The 21,673-nt window shown below is 40.6% G+C and overlaps 1 protein-coding gene across 6 annotated transcripts in view; it reads left to right on the top strand.

Moving 5' to 3' along the window:
- Positions 1-15,779, top strand: part of eml2 (EMAP like 2) — a 33,151-nt gene extending 17,372 nt beyond the window's left edge. For all 6 annotated transcript variants that reach the window (XM_074641169.1, XM_074641171.1, XM_074641172.1 and 3 more), the window contains 18 exons: positions 5,340-5,368; positions 6,423-6,552; positions 7,006-7,155; positions 7,590-7,659; positions 8,327-8,437; positions 8,574-8,669; positions 8,808-8,942; positions 9,149-9,248; positions 9,651-9,805; positions 10,058-10,183; positions 10,275-10,406; positions 10,490-10,557; positions 11,233-11,321; positions 11,451-11,548; positions 11,898-11,985; positions 12,162-12,257; positions 12,969-13,099; positions 13,955-15,779. In XM_074641169.1, coding sequence (XP_074497270.1) covers positions 5,340-5,368; positions 6,423-6,552; positions 7,006-7,155; positions 7,590-7,659; positions 8,327-8,437; positions 8,574-8,669; positions 8,808-8,942; positions 9,149-9,248; positions 9,651-9,805; positions 10,058-10,183; positions 10,275-10,406; positions 10,490-10,557; positions 11,233-11,321; positions 11,451-11,548; positions 11,898-11,985; positions 12,162-12,257; positions 12,969-13,099; positions 13,955-14,077 — 1,927 coding nt within the window. In that variant the 3' untranslated portion in view covers positions 14,078-15,779. The remainder of the gene's footprint in view (positions 1-5,339; positions 5,369-6,422; positions 6,553-7,005; positions 7,156-7,589; positions 7,660-8,326; positions 8,438-8,573; positions 8,670-8,807; positions 8,943-9,148; positions 9,249-9,650; positions 9,806-10,057; positions 10,184-10,274; positions 10,407-10,489; positions 10,558-11,232; positions 11,322-11,450; positions 11,549-11,897; positions 11,986-12,161; positions 12,258-12,968; positions 13,100-13,954) is intronic.
- The last annotated feature ends 5,894 nt before the right edge of the window (positions 15,780-21,673 follow it).

The following is a 21,673-nucleotide window of genomic DNA, read 5'->3' as shown; positions in this document are numbered from 1 at the left end:
TGCTTTTCATTAAGAAAGCTCTCACACGATGAATTCACATTCTTCATCTGCTCAAAAAAAGTGAAACTTGACTTTTATAGAAAAGTAATTTGCCATTTGAATGTGTGTTTTTCTGAAGTGGATCTCTTACCTAATAGGTCCCTCATTATGTCAGAGATAGATCAGTGGCTCTTTTGTATTTGGGTTTCTAATGATGGTGGAAACAAACAAACGTGTCACATTTCTGTCCGGTTATGAAACACACACGCGCACACACACACACACACACACACACACATACATACATACACACGTGAATGGGATGAGTAAATGTGAAGTGACAGAAGACTGGTCACACTGTACTCAGCAGTTCTGTCAGTTCAGTGATTGTTCTGTTAAATCTGATTGATTCTGGCAGCCGACAGGACGGAGCTCCTGCTTTTGTATTACAGATTGAAGTTGACAAGAAAATGAGGATATTACATACGTTCATGTGGAACAAACCGCTTCACATCACCTACTGTAGTTCTGTTTGTTCGTGTGCTGCCTTGGGTAGTCACAGTTGTACTTTGATTAACATAAACCTGTGGAGCAGCTTAATGCCCTGCAGCATTGTGACCACAGACAGGAAGCTGATGCAGCTGTTGGACTGATGTTACGATTACCGATTCCGCTCAGCTTGCAAAAAAAACGCTGATGACATTGATTGGACCTCCCGTTTAACATGCGACAAACATATTGACCACACCTCTGCAGAGAAGCATTTTGCACCACTAAAACCAGGCTTTGCCACAGTAAACCAGTTTAGCATCACTATGACTGCCTTTGAGTTTAGATTTAAAGTTAAGTTAAGGGTATTAACCCTTTAAATCTAAGGGCATTGTGCAAAGTAGAGTTTTGCCATACAGGTCTGGATATATGCAAATACAACGAGTAAGGTAAAGATCATGTTCACCCTGGATGTCTATTTCCTTTTGTCTCTGTTTTATTCAGAAAGCTTTGATCCAGAAGGAAATATTTAAATTTTGGCCCCAACATATCCTTTGTAAAGTAAACTAGGTTTAACAAATAGAATAACTTGCTCTCTGTCTGAATGAAACCATGCAAATTCTGATGAAGGAAAAGATGAAAAGATTTGCATCATGTTGAAAAGATTGAGATCATTTCCTTTTGTCAAATCAAATCTTTCTCCCCCTCAATCGCTCTCTTTCTCTCGTTATCTCTCTTTCTCTCTCTCTTTGGTACTGATGCCACAATAACCTCAGAGTGGATGAGTCTAATGCAAACTGGAACAAAGTTCAGTCCGTTAGTGTTTTTTTTTTGTTGATAAGTGATGATGATGATGAGATATGTTTGTGTCCATTAACTAAACCACTACTGCAGTACTTAAGTCATAATGGACCAGTAAATCAGTCAGACCTCTGTAGCTGATTTACTTCAAAATCCATCACTGCATCCATCTCCCAGCCTGATGAAGCACTTCACTTATAAGATAAAAATGACGAGGAATCTCTTGTAACCATATCATGTAATTTAAGACAAATGTATTATTGCACCTATAGTGGAAGTTTCGGACATAATTGCCAGCTGAAGGCTTAATAAATAAAATTACGCACACTAGATTTAAACAATATTTCACAGATTGTATTTAAAGGTACAATATGTAACGTTTGTCAGTTGCTGTTTGTAAACACACTTCCTCCACGACTCAACGAGCGAGTGAGGAAGAGAGAGAGAGCAGCGATGGTTGGTTGATTGATTGAATGAAGAGAGGGAGCGGCGATGGTTGAGAAAGTGAATGAAGAGAGGGAGCGGCGTTGGTGAGAACGAATAAAACGTTATCGCTGAAGCTCATAAAAGTCCCGAACACAGTAAAATAAGAAGAAAAGAGCGGCTCTCTGCAGATATAGACACCACCACACATTTCTATGGGTCATAATTGAGAGGGATTGTTTTTATATCAGTCTATACATTAGTTTTTTGGGGGGGAAAATTCATATTTAACAGGTAAAACATTGAAAACCAGCTAGAATTAATTTTTAAAAGTATGTTTTCAGTTGTCAAAATATGACGCAAGAACAAACTTGAGGCACTGAAATGATTCAACAAGTTAAATACATTAAAAATATGACAAACAAACAAGCTAACACAAAAGATTACATAACATTTTCATAACTTTTTAAAGTTAATCCTTCTGCACTGACAGTGAAAAAGTCATATCCTGAAAAATATCTTTGAGAAACTTTTTAGCTCTCCAGAGGCCATCAAATCCAGCCAAGCATCTGGAAGCCTGACCGGTCAGTGAGTGGTTTCGGACAGCGAGCAGCGATGGAATTTCATTTTAAATTGTCCGCCAATTCAACACCTGAAATTGTGAACATGTTAAACATAAATTAATCAACATTTAGTAATTGTCTGGCCTTTTTCTATACCTATACCTGAAGCAAGCACAGCTGAGCTGCAGGGAAGGGTTCTTGTCTTCAGAGAAGCCGAGCACATTAATTATACTGTTTCTGTGTGTTGTTTGAAGGATTTCTCAGGGGAACCCTGAAGGGTCTTCGCTGCTCATTAGTCCCCTCTGGTTCTTACACAAACCAATTGGGCTTTTCAGAGTGCAGGCAGGCAGAAAAAGCCAACAATGCTCTCAGTGCTGCATGTTAATGAGTGCTCTGTTTGTGCATTCCCCGTCTCCCTGGACATCTTGTGACTGGGACTGCAGCCGCATGGGATTTTACATCCACAGTTATTTGCCCTGTCCGGCTGCCAGTTACCCAGCATGCCTTGCACTAATTACTGGCTCTGAATCAATCTCATTGGCTAGAACTGGACCACGCCTCCTCTTCCTGGCAGACCCCACATACACACACACATAAACAGAAGAGACAAACGGGCTCTTTATGTGGGAACTTTAAAGAGCCGACACCCTGGCTGGTTGCCTCCAGCTGCCCAGAGACACAACAGACACCAGTCACGTCCTCAGATGAGCCGCCTGCTCACTCTGCAGTCTGTCTTTTCATTTTGTTCTTCTGACGCTTTGTGTTATGTTCAAACACACACAAACAAGCTCTGATCTTTTAGGATTAATACTTATTCTCTTTACCTGTGGCAAACCTACTTTATGAAAAACAAACGTTCACTTGGCGTGACCTGACAAGCTCAGGGAGACTAAGACGTCTCAGTGCTGTGAGGCACGTAACTCCCTGTTAAACAAATGTCAGGAGCACTCGTGGTTCATCCTGGTGCTCGAAGGTGTCCTGTTGAGTTTCCTTGTAAATAAGCAGTAAAAGTTATGTTTACATTCAGTATTACTCGTCAAAAAGCACGATGAATTCCTTCCTCCTCATAAATCCTTTGCAAAGCTGATTTATTTGAATGTTTTAAATCGTCATCTTTCTTAATTTCTTTGTGTGTTACTGCCACCGACTGTCTCTGTGCTTCCAACCAACACTCAGGGAAGACAAACGCATCGTTCCCGTCTCTCCTGTTGCTGAGCAGCCCTCACTTCCCCTTATCTTATCAAGCCTTTTACTTTTACTGCTGTTGCCATGGTGATATCCACCTGTCATATATGATATCCAGCGCTTCAACATCCTGATAATCTGATTGGTTGACAGCATCCTGACAGGTTAGGCTGAGTGGTCAGCGTGCACTGAAATGCTCAGCGGGGCAGTTCTGATTGGTTGACAGACGGCTGATTCAGGAACAGCTGCGGCCGTCTCAGCTGCTACAAACTGATGATGAGGCAGCTACAGGTTTTGATTGACAGGTCTAATTATGGATTTTGGCAAAGTGGCTGACTTCACTGGTTGTCATTTTAAATTTAAATGAGTTATCCAACGTTTTCATATTCAGCTTTTTTTCTCCATCTCACTCCTCTCTGTCATCTTCGCTGTGATCCTCTCTGAGGTGTCATCATTCATGTGTGGTTACACAGATAACAGGACTTGTCTGTTTACTTTGTGTCTGTTGACTCGATCAAACACGATCTTTACCAACCTGTGTGTACACAGTCACATTAAAGAGTTGGTACATTTCCTCCGTTCATCAAAGAAAAACAGAGTTGTGTCTTTAGCTTTGTGTCCCATAACAAAGACGTACGCAGTGCAGCATTAACTTTCTATAGGAGCCCTGCATGGGCAGAAATGACCTGTGGGCCCCTGTTGGAAAAATTAAACAAAATGACTCCACACATACTTTTGAGACATTGATATGCATCAATTATGCTCTTAAAAACAGATCTTAATTTTTCTGAAGCCTGAACAAATGTGAAAATTATTTTCAATTATTAGACATCAACATTGTAAAAACCCTATTCGCATGGGACTAGTTTTACCTGGGGACCTCTAGTCATTTTATATAATTGTGGAGGTCGTCTGTGATCTTAATCCCGTGCAAATCTTCCATGTCCGTAAAAATCCCACCGCAAATTACCTACCAAATAACACAGAGGTCATGTGATAATATTTGTCCCATGCAACCCGGCATTTTGTGATTTGGGGTCGCTGTTTTTGGCAAGGTTTTTCGTTTGATGCTCCTTTTTTCCTGCCTCTTTCCTGGAAGAGAATTCTGGAGGTTGCGTTGACGATTATAAATGAAAGTTTTGACAGCATTTTGGCTGCACAGGCACTGGAGCAAGAGGTCTTTGTGAATATTATATAAAGATAAATATGCATACATAATAATATAATATTATTATATAGTATAATATTTTAAACATAAGCGGATGATCAGCCTTGACATCATATCCAGGAGATAATGTCAGTAAATTTGAGTAAAATAAAGACTTGTATCGTGCAAATGTGCTGCACAAAACACAGACGTTTCACAGTAAAATGTTTCACACGGCATTGTTGCAAAATGAACTGACTGTTACTGTTCAATTCCACAAGTTTGATGCATGCTGAATATTCTAGTTAATATGTAATATGTACATGAAAACAATATTTCCAAGCAACAAGGACCTTAATCCTGCCTTCATCATCTCAGAAGAGAATTGCAGGAGGATAAGCGCTGTCTTCCTAGTTTCGATTATATGATCATGGCCTGTGTGTTTTTGCTGACTTGGTGCTCTGCAGCTCTTCCACAGACCTTTCTATTGTCCAGTTAATGTGAAACTGAGCGCTGAGGGCTGCAGCCTGTCAAGCAAAGAGATCAATAATTCAGAATCTTACAGGAGCGCCTGATGTTATGGAACAAAGTCTCAGGAGCTTTGGAAAATACTTATTATATATTCTGTATATATTGTTTAATGTACTGTTTTGATGGTACTTCCATTATGGAAGACAGCCAGACCCTGAAGCATCTTATGCTGCTTAACTTTACAGGAAACATCTCATTCATTTTTCTTTTTTCTGTTTCAGCAAATCCAAAGAATGCACCCTCAACTCAGGTAAGAGGAGTTTCATTTGTACCCCATTGATGCTTGCTATCAGTGTCTGACTGCATTAGTTCTTCTCTTATTATCTCCCATTACTGTCACACTTTAATTAGCTATAAAGAGGATGAGCAGCCTCTGATGTGTGGAACTCAATTGGCCTTCAGGAGTCCTTGAAGTGCTCTTGAAGAATTTAATGTTTCTCATTAGAAACATCCATTAGAATTACTAAAGAGCCCGAGAAGTACTGACTTCTGAAGCTGCTAGTAAAAGAGTGTTCCAACAAAAACAAGGCTTTCATCCAGGAGAACGCTGTTCGTGTCCCGTGTGTTAAGTTTTCACTGCACAAACGTAGTAGTTTTAAGCCAAACCATGTTTTTTTCCCTAAACCTAACTAAGTGGTTTTGTTTAATTCACAATGTTAAGCTTGTGTTTACTGCGACCAGAAAGTGACGCCGAGGGGTCTGATAAAGTGTCAGTACGTATGTGACGAGTTGGGATGAGAACGTGTTGGTAGACCGTAAAGAACAAAACTGGCAGGATTCTAACATCTTCTCTAGTTTTAATTATTTTATTTTTTGGTGTAGTCCCTGTCTCTTAGCCTGCTGTTGTCAACTTCAAAAAGGGGCCCTTTCTGTTTGTTTTTTGGGGGGGTATATGAAGTGTTTTACTGTTGGGTGGATTTGAGATTTCAATAGGCAAGAATTCTGCTGTTCGGATTTTGTAGAGTCACGTCAGAAAACTTCAGAATTCAACACAAAGCAACAGGATTAGATAAAAGAAGATGGAAGTGTGTGTTTAAATGGAGAATCATGAACTCACAACCTTTAGTGAATGCAGTGCTGCCATGTTCTGAAAAGAGACGTGTACCGTCACCTCCTCGTTCTGTCTCTTCTACTTGTATCTGCAGTTTGACTTTTGTTTCTCAGTTGCTTCCTCTCTTTAACCTTCCATCGCTCCTTTTCTTCTCTCTCTCTCTCTCTCTCTCTCTCTCTCTCTCTCTCTCTCTCTCTCTCTCTATCTCTATCTCTCTCTATCTCTCTATCTCTCTCTATCTCTCTCTCTCCAGAGGATGGATATGTGCGGATGTTCCTCCGAGGTCGTCCTGTCACCATGCACCTCCCTGATGAGAAGAGGGAGAGCTACAGCCTCGACCAAAAGGTGGCGCTACCTGACCGCAAGCTCAAACTGCAGTGGGTGTATCCTTCAGACGGGGAGAGGGAAACGGAGAAATAGACAGAGAAACGCTTTCTTAGATGGATCAGGAGTGAGAAATTAATGAATTATTATGTCTTGATCAGCGGCTGTCAAACTCAGAGTTGTGTTTGTTTCACTGTGTCAGACTTTGAAAACCCCTGGAATAAATGAACAGATGGATAGAAACCTAAATAACTGCCAGACTCATTACTTACAAAAACATAGTTATCTGGCAGTAAATGGAAAATATAAACTTTGGGTTATACAAGCTTTACTTTCTCCTGAAGTGAGTCGTACGTTTGGTTTCTTATTGTTAAAATTGCAAAAGCTGCATAAGCTTCAGTCCCTGTGAGTCACCTTGATAAAGAGCATCAACTAAATGTCTAAAGTCAGAATATTAAATGTTCTCCTGTCCAGCTTCACCCATCTTGTTCCCTAACTTAAGCGCGGACCAGGTATGGCTACCGCGGACGTGACTGCCGCTCCAACCTCTACCTGCTGCCCACCGGAGAGATCGTCTACTTCAACGCCTCTGTGGTGGTGCTGTACAACACCGAGGAGCAGCAGCAGAGACACTACCTGGGCCACAACGATGATGTCAAATGGTGAGAAAAACAGCAGGCTGATGAGAGCTGACTATCAAGTGTTGTGTGAAAGCTACTCTCATATCTACAGATGTTTTTCTCTTTTTCCTGCTTTGAACAGGATCCAGTGTTAAATACTGCAGTTTTTATGTTTTTTTTAAATTTTAGAAACACAAAATTGTTGTATTGCAACAAAATATTTCCTTATTTATAGAAGTCAGAGGCTAAAAAGAAAACAGTGTCTGTCATGGAAACAATAGCAAGTGACAGTAAATCCTGAAAAATGTCTCCAGTTGTGACGGCATTTAGTGTTTACATTTTCAATTCATTGTGTTTGAATCTACAGTGGAAAACTCCGCTGGGATTTTACTTTCTTTCTTTTTTTTTTTTCATAAAAGCCAGAAACAGTGTTAAAAAATGAAAATGTAGTAATAATTTATATTTTCTCTTCTTAGCCTGAGTGTGCATCCTGACATGGTTACCATAGCAACGGGGCAAGTGGCTGGAAACTCTAAAGATGGAAAGGTAGTGTGAAAACCATCACTTACATCCTCCTACAGAGTTTCACCGTTTTACTCACTGCTAAATTTGGACACCGTTGACTTTAACTCTCATCCTACAAAATCTATTTAACATACAAGGACTACGACTGGGAATAAACTACCAATAACAACCATCATAGCAAAATGTTAACTTATTTCTTTTCAAAACAGTATTAGTTATGTAATTAATGTTATCTGAAGAATAAATCAAACAGATTCTTATTATTTTAGGAAAGTTATAGTTAATTTGCATACTGTGTAAACAAAAATAGACAGAAAATATGTGGAAATCTGTGTCTGTCTCCTTCAAAATGACTGACAGGGTGGCCCTATCCCCATGATAGTGTGTGACAAATTGATTGACAAAGTGGTGAAAAATGGGATTAATAGAATAAAGCACCTTTGAGATATGGCAAAAAGTAGACCTCTGGAGTCTGTGGGGACCCAGGTGGTAGGATGAGAGTTAAAGCAGATATTGATAACAGAGAAAAGAAAAATAAATTTAAATTCTAATGGTTATAAATAGTAAGAAAACTATCTTTAAATTTTTTTCTTGCAATGTTGTATATATTTTTTTATCTAATCCCACATTTTTTTTTCTAGTTATCAGATTAGTTTGTCTGACAGACTGTTTCTCCGTCTGATTTCAGCTGCTGGCTCCTCATGTTCGTGTCTGGGACTCTGTGAGCCTCAACACGCTCCATGTGATCGGGATGGGAGTGTTCGACAGAGCGGTCACCTGCGTGGCTTTCTCCAAGTCGGTAAGAGGCTTCACTTCCTGTAGAGTTTACCGAGGCTTTGATGCAAAGTTCAATCAGTAAATAGTTATTAAGTATTTTAATAAATGACTGTAACTTTCTGCTTTATGAAGATCTAACTCTCTCTGTTTTCTCTCAGAACGGCGGCACCTTCCTCTGCGCTGTGGACGATGCCAACGATCACATGCTGTCGGTCTGGGACTGGCAGAAGGAGAAGCAACTGGCTGACGTCAAGGTACCCTGACCCTTGACCTTTGACTATTGATTATTGATCTCCTGGTTCTAACAGTATGGATTACCAGCATGGACATAAGGGTTGCAATATTAGTAGAGAAACATGTTTGCATCTTCACGCCTCCTCCTGTCTCTGCAGTGCTCCAATGACTCGGTACTGGGCGCTGTGTTTCATCCCATGGATGCCAACCTGATTGTCACCTGTGGAAAATCCCACATCAACTTCTGGACCGTGGATGGCAACACTCTCACCAAGAGACAGGGCCTGTTTGATGTACGGCCATGATAACAACTGCTCCATGTTAACCTCATTAACCATATTTCATTAGTACAATACAGCTAGCTAAACAAATGCAGCAGTATATGCAATAAATTCTACCTCATCTCTCTCTCTCTCTCTCTCTCTCTCTCTCTCTCTCTCTCTCTCTCTCTCTCTCTCTCTCTCTCTCTCTCTCTCTCTCTCTCTCTCTCTCTCTCTAGAAAAATGAGAAGCCAAAGTATGTGTTGTGTGTGGCGTTTGCTGAGAATGGAGACGCCATCACAGGAGACTCCAGTGGAAACATCTACGTCTGGGCCAAAGGTAGCGTCTAAAAGGATCACTGTGATCCCAACCTTTTGTTCAAGATATTAAGAGATCAAGTCCCCAAACAGTGAAAGGCTGGCTGCTCACTGAAGTATGAAAATGTTAATGCAGCAGTGCTGCTCGTGTCAGAAACATGATTGGATGGTTGAAAAGCAATCTGTAAAGATACAGCAAAATAAAACCCACTCGCCAGTTATGGATCACGACTCAAACGTAGCCCTAAAAATATTTTGCTGCCCACCTAAACACAGTTTTATTTTAGAGGAGGTCTTTCATTCCATCGCAATTTTCAAACTCAGGTGAAAAAATGTTCTCTGGTCTCATTGTCAAGCCTGAAAATATAAAAGGATCCGTGTCCTCTGTTTGTGTTTTGATCTCCTATTTTGTTCTGATTGGCAGGTGGTAGCCGCATCAGCCAGGTGGTGTCGGGGGCCCACGAGGGCGGGGTTTTCTCTGTTTGTGTCCTGAAGGACGGCACCATGGTGTCTGGAGGAGGGAAGGACCGCAAGGTGGTGCTGTGGGACCACGACTATAGAAAGCAGTCCGAGATGGAGGTGAGGGAGCCGAAGTGTCCATCAAAGGGACAGAGACTGAATAATTCGGAGGAGAAAATCTGCTTCCCTTTGACATTTGTTGGTTCTTTAAATGGAGGCATTGTGGCACATTTTGTCATATTTTTTCTTAACATTATCATTGAGTTTAGTCTAAATGACTTTGTGGGACTGGCCCTATTGTCTCTGAGCTCTATCTCGATCTATACAGAGTGTGAGACGCTTCCTTTCAGTCTGTGCTGTGTGTGTTTCCAGGTGGGCGAGTCGCTCGGTCCTATACGGGCGCTGGCTGAAGGTAAACCTGGAGAGCTCTTCGTAGGAACCACCAAGAATGCCATCATCAGAGCCGCCTTCCCTGATACCTTAACTCCGATTGTACAGGTACACAAACACACACACACACACACACACAATGTGCATGTTTCCTGCGGCGGTCTGCGGTGTATTATATAAGACGTGTAATGTGTCACAGGGTCACACAGATGAGCTGTGGGGTCTGGACGTCCATCCTTCCATGGAGCAGTTCGTCACCTGCTCCCAGGACAAACAGGTTCACCTCTGGGACACCAACTCCCATCAGCCCCTCTGGAGCAAGACCATCGAGGTGACTGGTAGTAGGATGTAGATTTAGTGGATTTAGTAGAGCCATAAATTAAATAAACTAACTCATCCTCCTCTCTGCTCCAGGATCCAGGGAGGTCTGCAGGTTTCCATCCCAGCGGGGCGGTTCTGGCTGTGGGGACCATGACTGGAAGGTCGGCTTCACCGTTACACCTTAGAAAACTAAACATAAACACAACATTCACTGCAGGCGACGACAACAAATTAATTTCTTAAAGCAGCTACTATTGGGATTACTGAATTTCATACTTTAAGTATCTTTTGCTGCTTATACTTAAATACTTTTACTTAATTAAGGAAAGCAAATTTACTTAAGTAAAATATCTGCGTACTTCTTCCACCTCTGACATTAGATTAGTGCTGAAACAATTGTCAATATATTAATAATTAACAATAACGGAGTAATCGTTTACATCGTTTAATAAGCAAAAATGAAGAACATTCTCAAATGTGAAGATTTTCTGTTTTATACAGTATAAATGTCTGTTGGTTGGAAAAAACAAGCAACTATAGGACATCATCGCGTGTGTGTGTGTGTGTGTGTGTGTGTGTGTGTGTGTGTGTGTGTGTGTGTGTGTGTGTGTGTGTGTGTGTGTGTGTGTGTGTGTGTGTGTGTGTGTGTGTGTGTGTGTGTGTGTGTGTGTGTGTGTGTGTGTGTGTGTGTGTGTGTGTGTGTGTGTGTGTGTGTGTGTGTGTGTGTGTGTGTGTGTGTGTGTGTGTGTGTGTGTGTGTGTGTGTGTGTGTGTGTGTGTGTGTGTGTGTGTGTGTGTGTGTGTGTGTGTGTGTGTGTGTGTGTGTGTGTGTTGCAGATGGTTGGTGCTGGACACCGACACCCACGATCTTGTTTCTATGCACACAGACGGCAATGAGATCATTTCCAACGTCAAGTACTCTCCAGGTAAAACCTCACCGACCCAGATCCATAAAAGACATTAGACACTAGACACAGTGACGCAGCAGCTGGTATAACACAGATCAAACTCTGCTAATAGCACTGTTAACTCTGGGCTCTCTGGTGTGTCTCCAGACGGTAACTTCCTGGCTGTTGCTTCCCACGACAACTTTGTTTACATCTACGCTGTGACGGAGAACGGCCGGAAGTACAGCCGTGTGGGGAAATGCACTGTAAGTATACATCCCTAAAATAACCACCCTCACAGTTCATATCTCAGTTGTCTGAAAGCTTTAAAAAAATAGTTAAAATGAAAGAAAATTATATTTATTTAAAGCAGCAGCAGCAGTGTTTAGCAACTTTGGGGCTCTTTATGTACAACTCAGTACTAAAAGATGAATAAAGGTTTTGTTATTTTTGTTAAACTTTACTTGAAGTACTCCAGAATTAGATGAATAGCACGACAATAGAAGATATTCTTCCATTCACAGTTTTAACTAAAACTAAAACACACTGACTGAGACATATCAGTGTTTGGAATGAAACGCTCACGCTCTGTGTGATCTCTAAACTTCTCCCCAGGGCCACTCCAGCTTCGTCACCCATCTGGACTGGTCGGCAGACAGCCAGTACCTCGTCACCAACTCAGGAGACTACGAGATCCTCTTCTGTAGGTCCTCCATCTAGTCTCTGTTCACATACACCTCTTTCATTTTACTGCCAATATAAGAATTCTCTATAAAATAAAGTTTAGTCATGTCATCTCTAAAGATAGACCAAATGTTAAAGTGACATTTTGACTTGTTGAACATCACAGAGCATGATGATTTCATTTTTTATTTTCAGGGGAGGCATCCAGTGGTAAACATGTGACCAGCATGGACACAATGCGTAACCAGGAGTGGGCCACCTCCACCTGCACTCTGAGCTTCAACACCTTTGGTAAGTAGTTAAAACTCACCTGACATTATTTCATCCGTCTGTGTGCGATTTGATCGAACAAACTGTAATGTCAACAAGCTGTAATGTCAACAGGGGAATTATCAAATTCACTTTTCAGTTCTATATACTGTAACATTTTAAGGTTAGTTGGCTGATGCTCAGAGCAATCGGCAGCTGAAAGCAGAAAAAGCAGAAAGATGCTAATGTGCACACTGGCAGCATTATGATCTTGCACATTGATCTGCGAAACATCCTTTACTTTAATTTATTTATTTTTTTTATTATCATGTTTAAATATATTGTTATTATTAGTATTCTTTTTTTTTTAATCATTTTTATTATTTATTCTTTTCATGTCTGTACTCTGTTGATAGGGACAGGGTGATGGGAGGAAGAACGGGGTGGAAAATGTTTGCAGTTTTTCACATTCGCACAATTTGATGCAATTTGCAAACTGAAAACCAATAAATATATTGTATAAAATAAGGTTGTATAGTCCAGCTTTCCCTGCATGGAGCATCCACCCACAGCTGTTTGTCTTCTCTTAAATTTTGACTTACCAGTTCTGTTGGTGGAGAACTGTCCAGATTGACCTTTGATCAAACTTCTGCGCAGAATTTTCCTGTAGCGTGAAACAGAACATGAAGGGAATCTTAATGTTTGACTTTGTCTTTGTCACCCTTTCACTAACACTGTCTCTCTCTCTCTCAGGAGTTTGGCCAGATGGCGCAGACGGCACAGACATCAACGCCGTGTGCAGGTCACATGACGGATCCCTGCTGGCCTCTGCCGATGACTTTGGCAAAGTGCACTTGTTCTCCTTCCCCTGCTCTCAACCAAGGGTCAGTCACGTTCACTCACAGTTACACTGTTAGCACATCAGATTCTGTGTGTTTGAATGCTCACATTGCTTTTTCATTGATGTGTTTATGACCTGAAGTTATCCAACAGTTCATCCCTCGAATGTTTTTGCTCAGATTTGCACACTGTTCTTCTCCGACTACGTTAAGTGTTAATGAACACTGTGGAACACAATGAAAGCTCAGCAGAAACGACAACATACTGAGCCACAAGGCTTTCAGTGTGGGTTCACCACCAGACCTATAATGTGCACAATTTCTACCAGGTGTTTATTTTGTGCTCACAAACAAGTTGAAGGTTTCAGCCGAAGCCATTTAAACTGGAGCTGTAAACTTAATTGTCTGTTTCAGACAAGCTGGCTGCCATTAGCCCAGAAACTCAACACGCTGTAAATAGTTACGACACTACAAGTTGGTGTTGTTTAAAACTCTCTTGGAATGAAAGTCGTTTTAAACACATTTTGTGACTAAAACTAAAGTGAGTTACAGTCGACTTGGTTTTCTTAAAATTCTGTCGCTGTCAAATCTTTTATTATCACTGTCGGTGTTGCACAGCGTTCAGTCGGGACCCATAAGGCCTCTCATGAGATATATCTGAAGGGTTATGGCGTCGCCATCTTTCATGGGATAGGAAAGATAGAAATAGATATTTATATTCCAGAGCCGAGCGTATTCAAATTAATCTGAGAAAGAAATGTCACTCATGCTACCATCTCATTTTTAAATATTGGGATATTGTTGTAGACACAGTTACAAGTTGTTTTTAATCATTTGAAACTATTTGATGACAGACTAGATATTAACAACAGCCTCCCTCTGCCCCGCTCACATCTACAGGCTCCGAGCCACGAGTACGGTGGCCACAGCAGTCACGTGACCAACGTTGCCTTCCTGCACGACAACAGTCACCTGATCTCCACTGGTGGGAAAGACACCAGCATCCTGCAGTGGGCGGTCTAGGCGATGCTATCCACCCCACATCTCTAATCCCCCCACAGGCGGGGCCCAGCATCCTCTCTGACCCCTGCAACCTCGTCACTGTTCTATCCTCCTGCCACCAGGGGGCAGTATCTCCACTGTGCCTGCTGGACATTAATAAAAAAAAAAACACACACACACAACTTGACCCACAGATGTCACACCGGATGAGATGATGAGGATTATTGTAATAAATGGAATATTATTTAGTGTCCTGCTGTTTGTTATAGAATGTAGAAACTTGTTACCATGCAGGAAGTGAATCCTACCTGTTCCCCAAAAAAAAATCTACTACTGCAACACCGACCCAGCTGGAAGCTGCTGCTGGTGGCCACACAGTGAACCTGTAATTTAGCATTAGTACTAACTGTGCCTGAACTGTATTTATCTTAAATCCCCTTTTAATAGGAAACCCACCTACTTTAAAGGACAAGAATGTTTGCAAGTTTTAGCGCCTTAATTACAACTCATGTACACTTTACAGTTTTGTTGAACAGTTTGAATGCATGCTACACAGTTAAGGGTTATATTGATATTTTAGGGTTTAATATTAGGGTGTTTTCTTCTACTCTTTCAAGCAGCTATTGGTTGCTATAAAATATGAAAATCAGTTAGCAGACATGCTCAGTCAGTCAGTCTGCACTAGATCAGCATCATGTGAGATTGACAGAAAATAATGCAGAATCTGTTTTCACTTTAATTGATTACTCGGCTAAAATAGTTTCTGCATGGAAACAAATGGATTAGGAAGAATTAAGAACAAAAAATGCACTTAAATATCTAAAATGGCAGCTTGGTTTGCAAAATGGTGAGCTGTGATGTAAAGTGTAAGTGATTTGAAATGACAGTTAAAACATGTGAAATCGCATCATCCTTTAAGAATTCATGTAATTTCTGCACCCCAGGTGAGCGCAATAGATTCCTACGAACATGCACCGCTCGTTCCTGAAGCCAAAAATCACAGAGATAAACTTTGAAACCTGTAACAAAAACTTGTGCAGGGAGTTCGTAAAACAGAAAGTAATATTCTGATGTCAGTGTTACTGTTAATTTACCTCTAACTTTGAGAAAGAGTGATGCATGTTTAGAAGAAATTACTGACCTCTCCTGGGGCAAAGGAGGATTGTATTAGAATTCATAAAATAGGTGGTATTCCCCTTTAAAATGCTATAACCCCATTGCCTTGTTATCTTACTCTTTTCCATCCTTCAGGCTCATTTCCAAACTCTTAAGGTGCAGATTGTTTGCGAGTATTACAGATTGCTGTTGGAGATTGTAAAAGGTACAAAGTGGCTGTTTTTTGTCCCGAGCATTTCATTTGGCCCCCCCACCACCCCATTACCCCGGGGCTTCTGTGTTTCTGATTGTACTACTACTGTAACTGTCACTAGATGGCGCTACAATGCAAGAGAATGAGCATGACCGAGGCTGTCCTCCTCCTGTAGATGCTGTTAATGTTGCAAAAGGTCTATAGAGTAAATTTATATATTATGCAGTATATCCGAGTGGCTGTGTTATTTTAATATCTAACTGTAACTAATGATGGATGTTATTAGTATTATTCTTGTGGCACTTTTAGCGATTGACAGGGGGGGTAATGTAGGCTGCTTTGCTGTGGAAGTGAGCTTGAGCTGTGCTTTGCCTTCTTCTGTTTTGGTAATAAAGTTTTTACCCGAGTACTACAGAGTGGAGGCTTGTTGTCTTCCTTTAAGTCATGATGAACTGAGGAGGAGGATGTTGTGGTGACGGTACTACGATCTATTGACAGTCAACATGTGTGTGATGTCACTCAGGGTAATCTGGATGGGTGCATAATAAACAAGAACTTTCAGTTCACTCAGTGACCTGCAGCAGTGAGAGAGTGGCTTTATTATATCATGGAAACAGGCGGTGTGTATAGAGCTTAGGGCTCAAGCACTTTTGGTAATTTGTGCACACCAGTTCCTTCAATAAATAATTATTTTTTAAATAATATTTGTTTTGCTATTTGTTTCCCCACAGTTTATTTGAAGTGAATCTGTGTGATCTTCTCTTATTATTATTTTTTTTTTATCTTGACAAACTGCAAATAAACTGTTTCAACTTGAGCAGAAGAAAATGTGCAGAGTCTTGAAAAGTGAAATAGGGATAGGTTATTGTAATAAAATAAAATTTACTCCAATAAACGTACGTTTTGTGTAATTTGTATATGATTATTTATTTCATGTCATCCTATCTATTTGATATTGTCCATTATAGACTCACATGGGTGCAGATTTTCTATTTCTTTCCTTATTTTCAGCCAGAATAACTTATTTTAGCTACTGTTTAACTAGAAACAAACAATAATTTGTCTCGGTAGCTTCCGTGAGCTTTACAGGACGTACTGACAACATGAACATTGTGGCCAAAAGGACTTCCCGTACAGAGCAAAGGAAGAGCGTGAGACATACGATACCCTAAACTTTAAAACAATAAACATCGACCTTTAAGAAGAGGGTGACACAGAGGACAAGGAGGAAAAGGAGGCGACGCTAGGGCTTCCTAGGAGGACACTAAGCCTTTTCAAAAAATGGAAGATAACTATTTTACTGATTGCATTACTGACTGCATTGAGTAGGTCATTGTATTTTTGTCTTATATCCCCCCTGAAGGACAGGGTCATGCACAGTGCAAGGAGTAACTGGAATTATGGGGTCAAGAGCTGACTCTGGATACCACTCTTTTCCACACTACAACTTGAAAAGCATTAACTGTGTCATTACTAGTTTCTAGATTAAAAATAAAAACACCCAGATTTATTGTAGACAATTGGAGAGAGCGGAGAGTACACTGATGTGCTAATAGGAGTACTGATTGGGCAGGCTGAGATTTGCAACCTGACAGTATGGTCTACTGGCAGCAAAGACAGATAGAGCTGGGTATCATCGGCATAGCAATGGATAAAGAAACCATGTGAGTGGATAAACAGACCAAAGGAAGTGGTGTATATTACAAAGAGAAGGGCTACCATCAATCCTTGAGGTACACCAGTGCAAAGGAGTTGATGCTTCTCCTTGCCATGCCACTTTGAACGATCACCCTGAGGTAGGAATCAAACCACAGCATCGCCTTACCCGAGATACCAAGTTCAGATAGGATGGACGGAAGAGTTCCATGGTTCAGCGGCAAAGTCTTATGATAGGAGAAGGGTCGCACTTTATTTACCACATACATCCTCTGTAAATAAATTGACTTCTTGTCATTGAGTGAGACCCTCTTCTGTTATCATTAATCAAAATTATATTTTTTCTGAGCGCGGTGGAAACTCTGCATTTATCTTTGGTGTCAAAAGCTGCCATCAGATCCAGCAAGATGAGAACTGATGGACATAAATTTGACACTTTTTGAGACAAATATTGGCAGAAAGCTCGGTCGGGGTAACGGTTCTGGACACGTCCAAGTTTCAGGAAAGGCTGGTGTGTTAGCATATGACTGGCTAGTAAAGCAGGGGTGAAGTCAGCTTTATTGACAGCGAACTGGCGGTTCTACAAACCAACAAAGAAGGGGGTACATGTGAGTGAGGACTGCCGAATATGAATCTTTTGCATTTTTGCAATGATTTAAAGGAATATTTTTCACAAAGAAAGGCTCAGACAAATAGAAAGAGAAAAAAGGAGGTTGAGTAAGGAGTTACTTCGTGACTCACACAGGTAGACATGCAGGTCTTAACACAAATGGGGTCACAAGAAAGTCTGAACGTGAGGGTGGAAACCTTAGTGTTCAAATCAGAGACAGCAAACTATCAAAGCATAGACCCAGCCACCAACAGCTAGTAGCAATTCGAATGGAATCAGAACGGCACTGTTGCTGACTCCAGGTCCTTCTGTGCTTCAAAGCATTTCCTGAGGGCAGGTTAGGTTATCAGTGCAGAAGCAGGTTGAGCTTCCATATCTTGCTTAAGGTCACTTTGGTTTGGTGTGCGTCCCAATAAGGGTTTAGTTCCACCTCAACTCAACAACAACCTTTGTTTTTTTCAGAGCACAACCAGTTAACTCTGCACCAGCAGCACATTCCACAGTCTCTTCAGCTTTCATACAAATGATCATTTGGGAGATTTATTACAAACAAATGTTTATCCACATTCCCTTCAGATACTAAACAGCTAAACTAGAGGACACAAACACACCATCGACAACTGTCTGATGATGCTCTCTGAGAGTATATATTGTTTGAGGGTATTTTTCCTTCCAAAAATATACAGACAAGAGCTAAATCGGAATTCATGGTCTGGACAATTTCTTTTTCCCAGAAGACGACTCAGAAAAAACTGAATTATTGGCCTCTGTTGACAGTTTGAAACCAAAGACCGTGGGCTCTGCTTGTCCGTCACCAAGTAATAAGTAATACCGTAAAATTAAGGTTTTGATCATAAAGTATACCAGATTACATTTCACTGGCAAGACCTTTAAATACATCTGTATGGAAAACAAAAACAAAACTCTTTCCAGATGAGAGAGTGAATGTTTAACATCTTTACTTGATAAATGCCTTAAACGATTCAGTGATTTTCAAAAAAGTGGATTGATTTTCTGTCAATTTAATGCCAACTCCATGAATTCATTGGGAAATTGTTCCAGCATTTCCCCCAACCCATTCGCAAGAAAATATATTTGCATTGTACGTTTCTGCAAACCACGGGATACGTTGAATGTCGACGTTTCTGAACCAAAAAAAAGTTTAATAAATACGTTTCATATCAGCCTCGTATCACGCCTGCAGAAACAAACAGTGACACGTGGTTAACGTTGTGAAACGATTGGTTAAGTTTAGGCAACAAAACTACTTGATTGAGGTTAGAAAAAACATCATGGTTTGTGTTAAACTAATAACGTAACAATGCAACTACCGTAAATAAAAAACAACCACCGTTAGTGGATTTTCTTACGTAGCGTAACAAGCGTAACAACGTTTCGCAACGAGCGTAAAGTCAATGTTTACTTTTGGTTTTACTTTTTGGTCTCCTGGGTGAAAATCCTGTGTTTGCCCAATCCACTTTCTCGCTTGTTATACTTGTTATTACATCACGTAACTTTCAATAAAGGTTGCTCGATATACTGCGTCACTTGCTCTGGTTTGCAGAAACGTACAAAGCCGACATTTCTTTCCTGGTGACTGAGCTGGTTTTCCCTCAGCAGCCTTTGGGGGCTAGAGACTGGAGCCATGTCACAGCTACTTTCCATTTCCACAGTACGGTACTGTAGATGGTGATAATGTTGTGTTGTGGTTGCAATTTAGCAGTAAATGAATGAACAATCTGTATTTTGTGCCAAACAGAAGAAGAGGTCTTAAGCAGTGAAGTGTATTTAATGAAAATCAGTCAAGACGTGGGCTGTAATTTATTGATTTACAATGAAAGAGAGCACTCTGCTCTGGCTGCCATTTTTCTTCACTTAGACAACAGGGAGATGGAGTAGGACATATATTAGAGGAGATTAATGCATGCAGTCATACTGTAAGTTTCCTTCTGCTGGGATCAACAGAGAAACAATGTATTTGGCATAAATCAGCCCAGTGGAGGGGAGCGGACAGAAACCAAAGATCCCTTTCGAAAGTATTGATCCAAACAAATGAATAAATGTCAGTCTTGCCACTTTAAAATGATAAATTGTCATTACAAAAGGGCTTTTTGTAATTTATATTGCATTGGTGAAGCTTTCGGGGTTGACATAAAACACGTAAAACAGACGAAAGTGCTGCAGATTGTGTGTTTTTTTCTAATGGGAGGCGAGTCGTGAGAACAGAAAACGGTCTGAGTTGTTCTCAGAGACATTTAATCAAATAATACAGGATGGAATATTCTGACAGGCGGGGTCTCAACCACAAAAAGTACAACCCTGAGGCTGCTACACACACACACACACACACACACACACACACACACACACACACTCGCATTATTATTCTGGGACCGAAACAATGAAAGGACACATGCTGAAAATGTTTCCCACTGTGATGTTAACTACATGTTTAACGTATTCTCATGCAACGAGTCGTATGACATCTTACAAAAAGTTATTCCTCCATTTTCGTTCGTTTGTGTCCAGCAACATGTGTCAATTTCTGTTCGCTACATTCATACATTCTTTTCAAAATAAACTTCCATCTTCACAGGAAACAACTTCCTTAGGTTAAGGCAAGAAAACGACTTATTTAGGTTTAGGAAAAGATTGTGGTTTGGCTTAAAATAACTCTGGAAGTGGCGTAACTTAAGTATGTAAGTTAAGTGACAAATAAATCAATGGTGACTTTTGGTTTCACACAGGGCATTATCGCCGGTCTCCTGGGTGAAAGTCTGGTGTTTTTTGACCCAACATCCACCCCGACCTCCTTCCACTCTTTGTATTTCCTGTTTCACGATAACGTGAATTACACACAAATTGATTTTGTGGGATATATATGAATTACAATGCATTAGGCATAGAAATGCATCGTCGGTATAGCTACAAACGCTGTATGAGACCAGCCTGACATGATTCGGTTTAAGAAGACTATGCACTCTACAACTACATGCAACAAATTGTTAATTCATTTTGGTAACGCTTTAACACATTTAATTGGTATGCTTGTGTTGAGAGAACTCAGCCATGATCAAAAAAGTCGGAGGAACCGTTGATCGACTTGTAAAATGCTCACAATGTTTATGAGCGATTATGCGCGAACACCAACATTAAAGGTGGAGTATTTTCAAACACTAGTGGCACTGTTTTGATGGATCCCCATACTGTTTGCGAGATTTCTACCAACATGTTCAGGAGAAGCCATGAGCAGAGGACTGACAGTGCCACAAAGCACAGAAAAAAGCAACAGAGAAACTACAGAGGAAATGACATCAAGTGTGGATGATGATGACACAGTTATGTAGGTTGTAAGTCAACTTACAGAGAGAACAGCTGCACATTTCTTCCAATGTCGTGACAGAGAGCACAAAGAGGTCCTGTGAACGCAGTGAATACTGTCCACAATTTTTTTGCGTAATAAAAACACTAAAGTACTGTGGGAGCAGAACCAGAATCAGCTTATATATAAGGATGTACCAATGGGAGAGCCTACGGGTTGCCAGTGCAGGCCATCCCACCCGAGAGTACAACTCACAGTGGTGAGTCAGAGCTTTACAATCTGTGATGAACCTTAAGGATGCATGGTGAGCTACATCAAGCATTTTGTGACAAAGATTTTTGTCACATTTTTTTTCCTGAGCATTTTCTCAGTAATTTGAGAGCGTGTGGAAGCTTTCTTCCCGTTATGACTCTGGAAAAAAGAAAAACTTACTGGCAAAGTCGTTTTTTTGGGGATACTCACATGACTCATGATTTCCGATAAATAAATGTTTGCACATATTGCTATTTTCATCATAAATATATCATATTGCACAATCTTCTACTGCGCACTATGTCCACTTCCTGTGAAGAAATCATAGCCTCCTCCGCTAGCAATGCAGATAACCTCTGTGACATGTAGATTTTGTACATTTAAAAGCTTCGACATGTTCTAATTTTAGCCCTGTTGAGATAACACAAGCTGCCTGATGAGTGTTTAGTTGACCAACAAGCTGATCTC

Source organism: Sebastes fasciatus, chromosome 7 (genome assembly GCF_043250625.1).
Source record: "Sebastes fasciatus isolate fSebFas1 chromosome 7, fSebFas1.pri, whole genome shotgun sequence".
Classification (NCBI taxonomy): domain Eukaryota; kingdom Metazoa; phylum Chordata; class Actinopteri; order Perciformes; family Sebastidae; genus Sebastes; species Sebastes fasciatus.
Note: the sequence above shows the minus strand (reverse complement) of the source record. Positions and strands in the feature narration are given on the sequence as shown.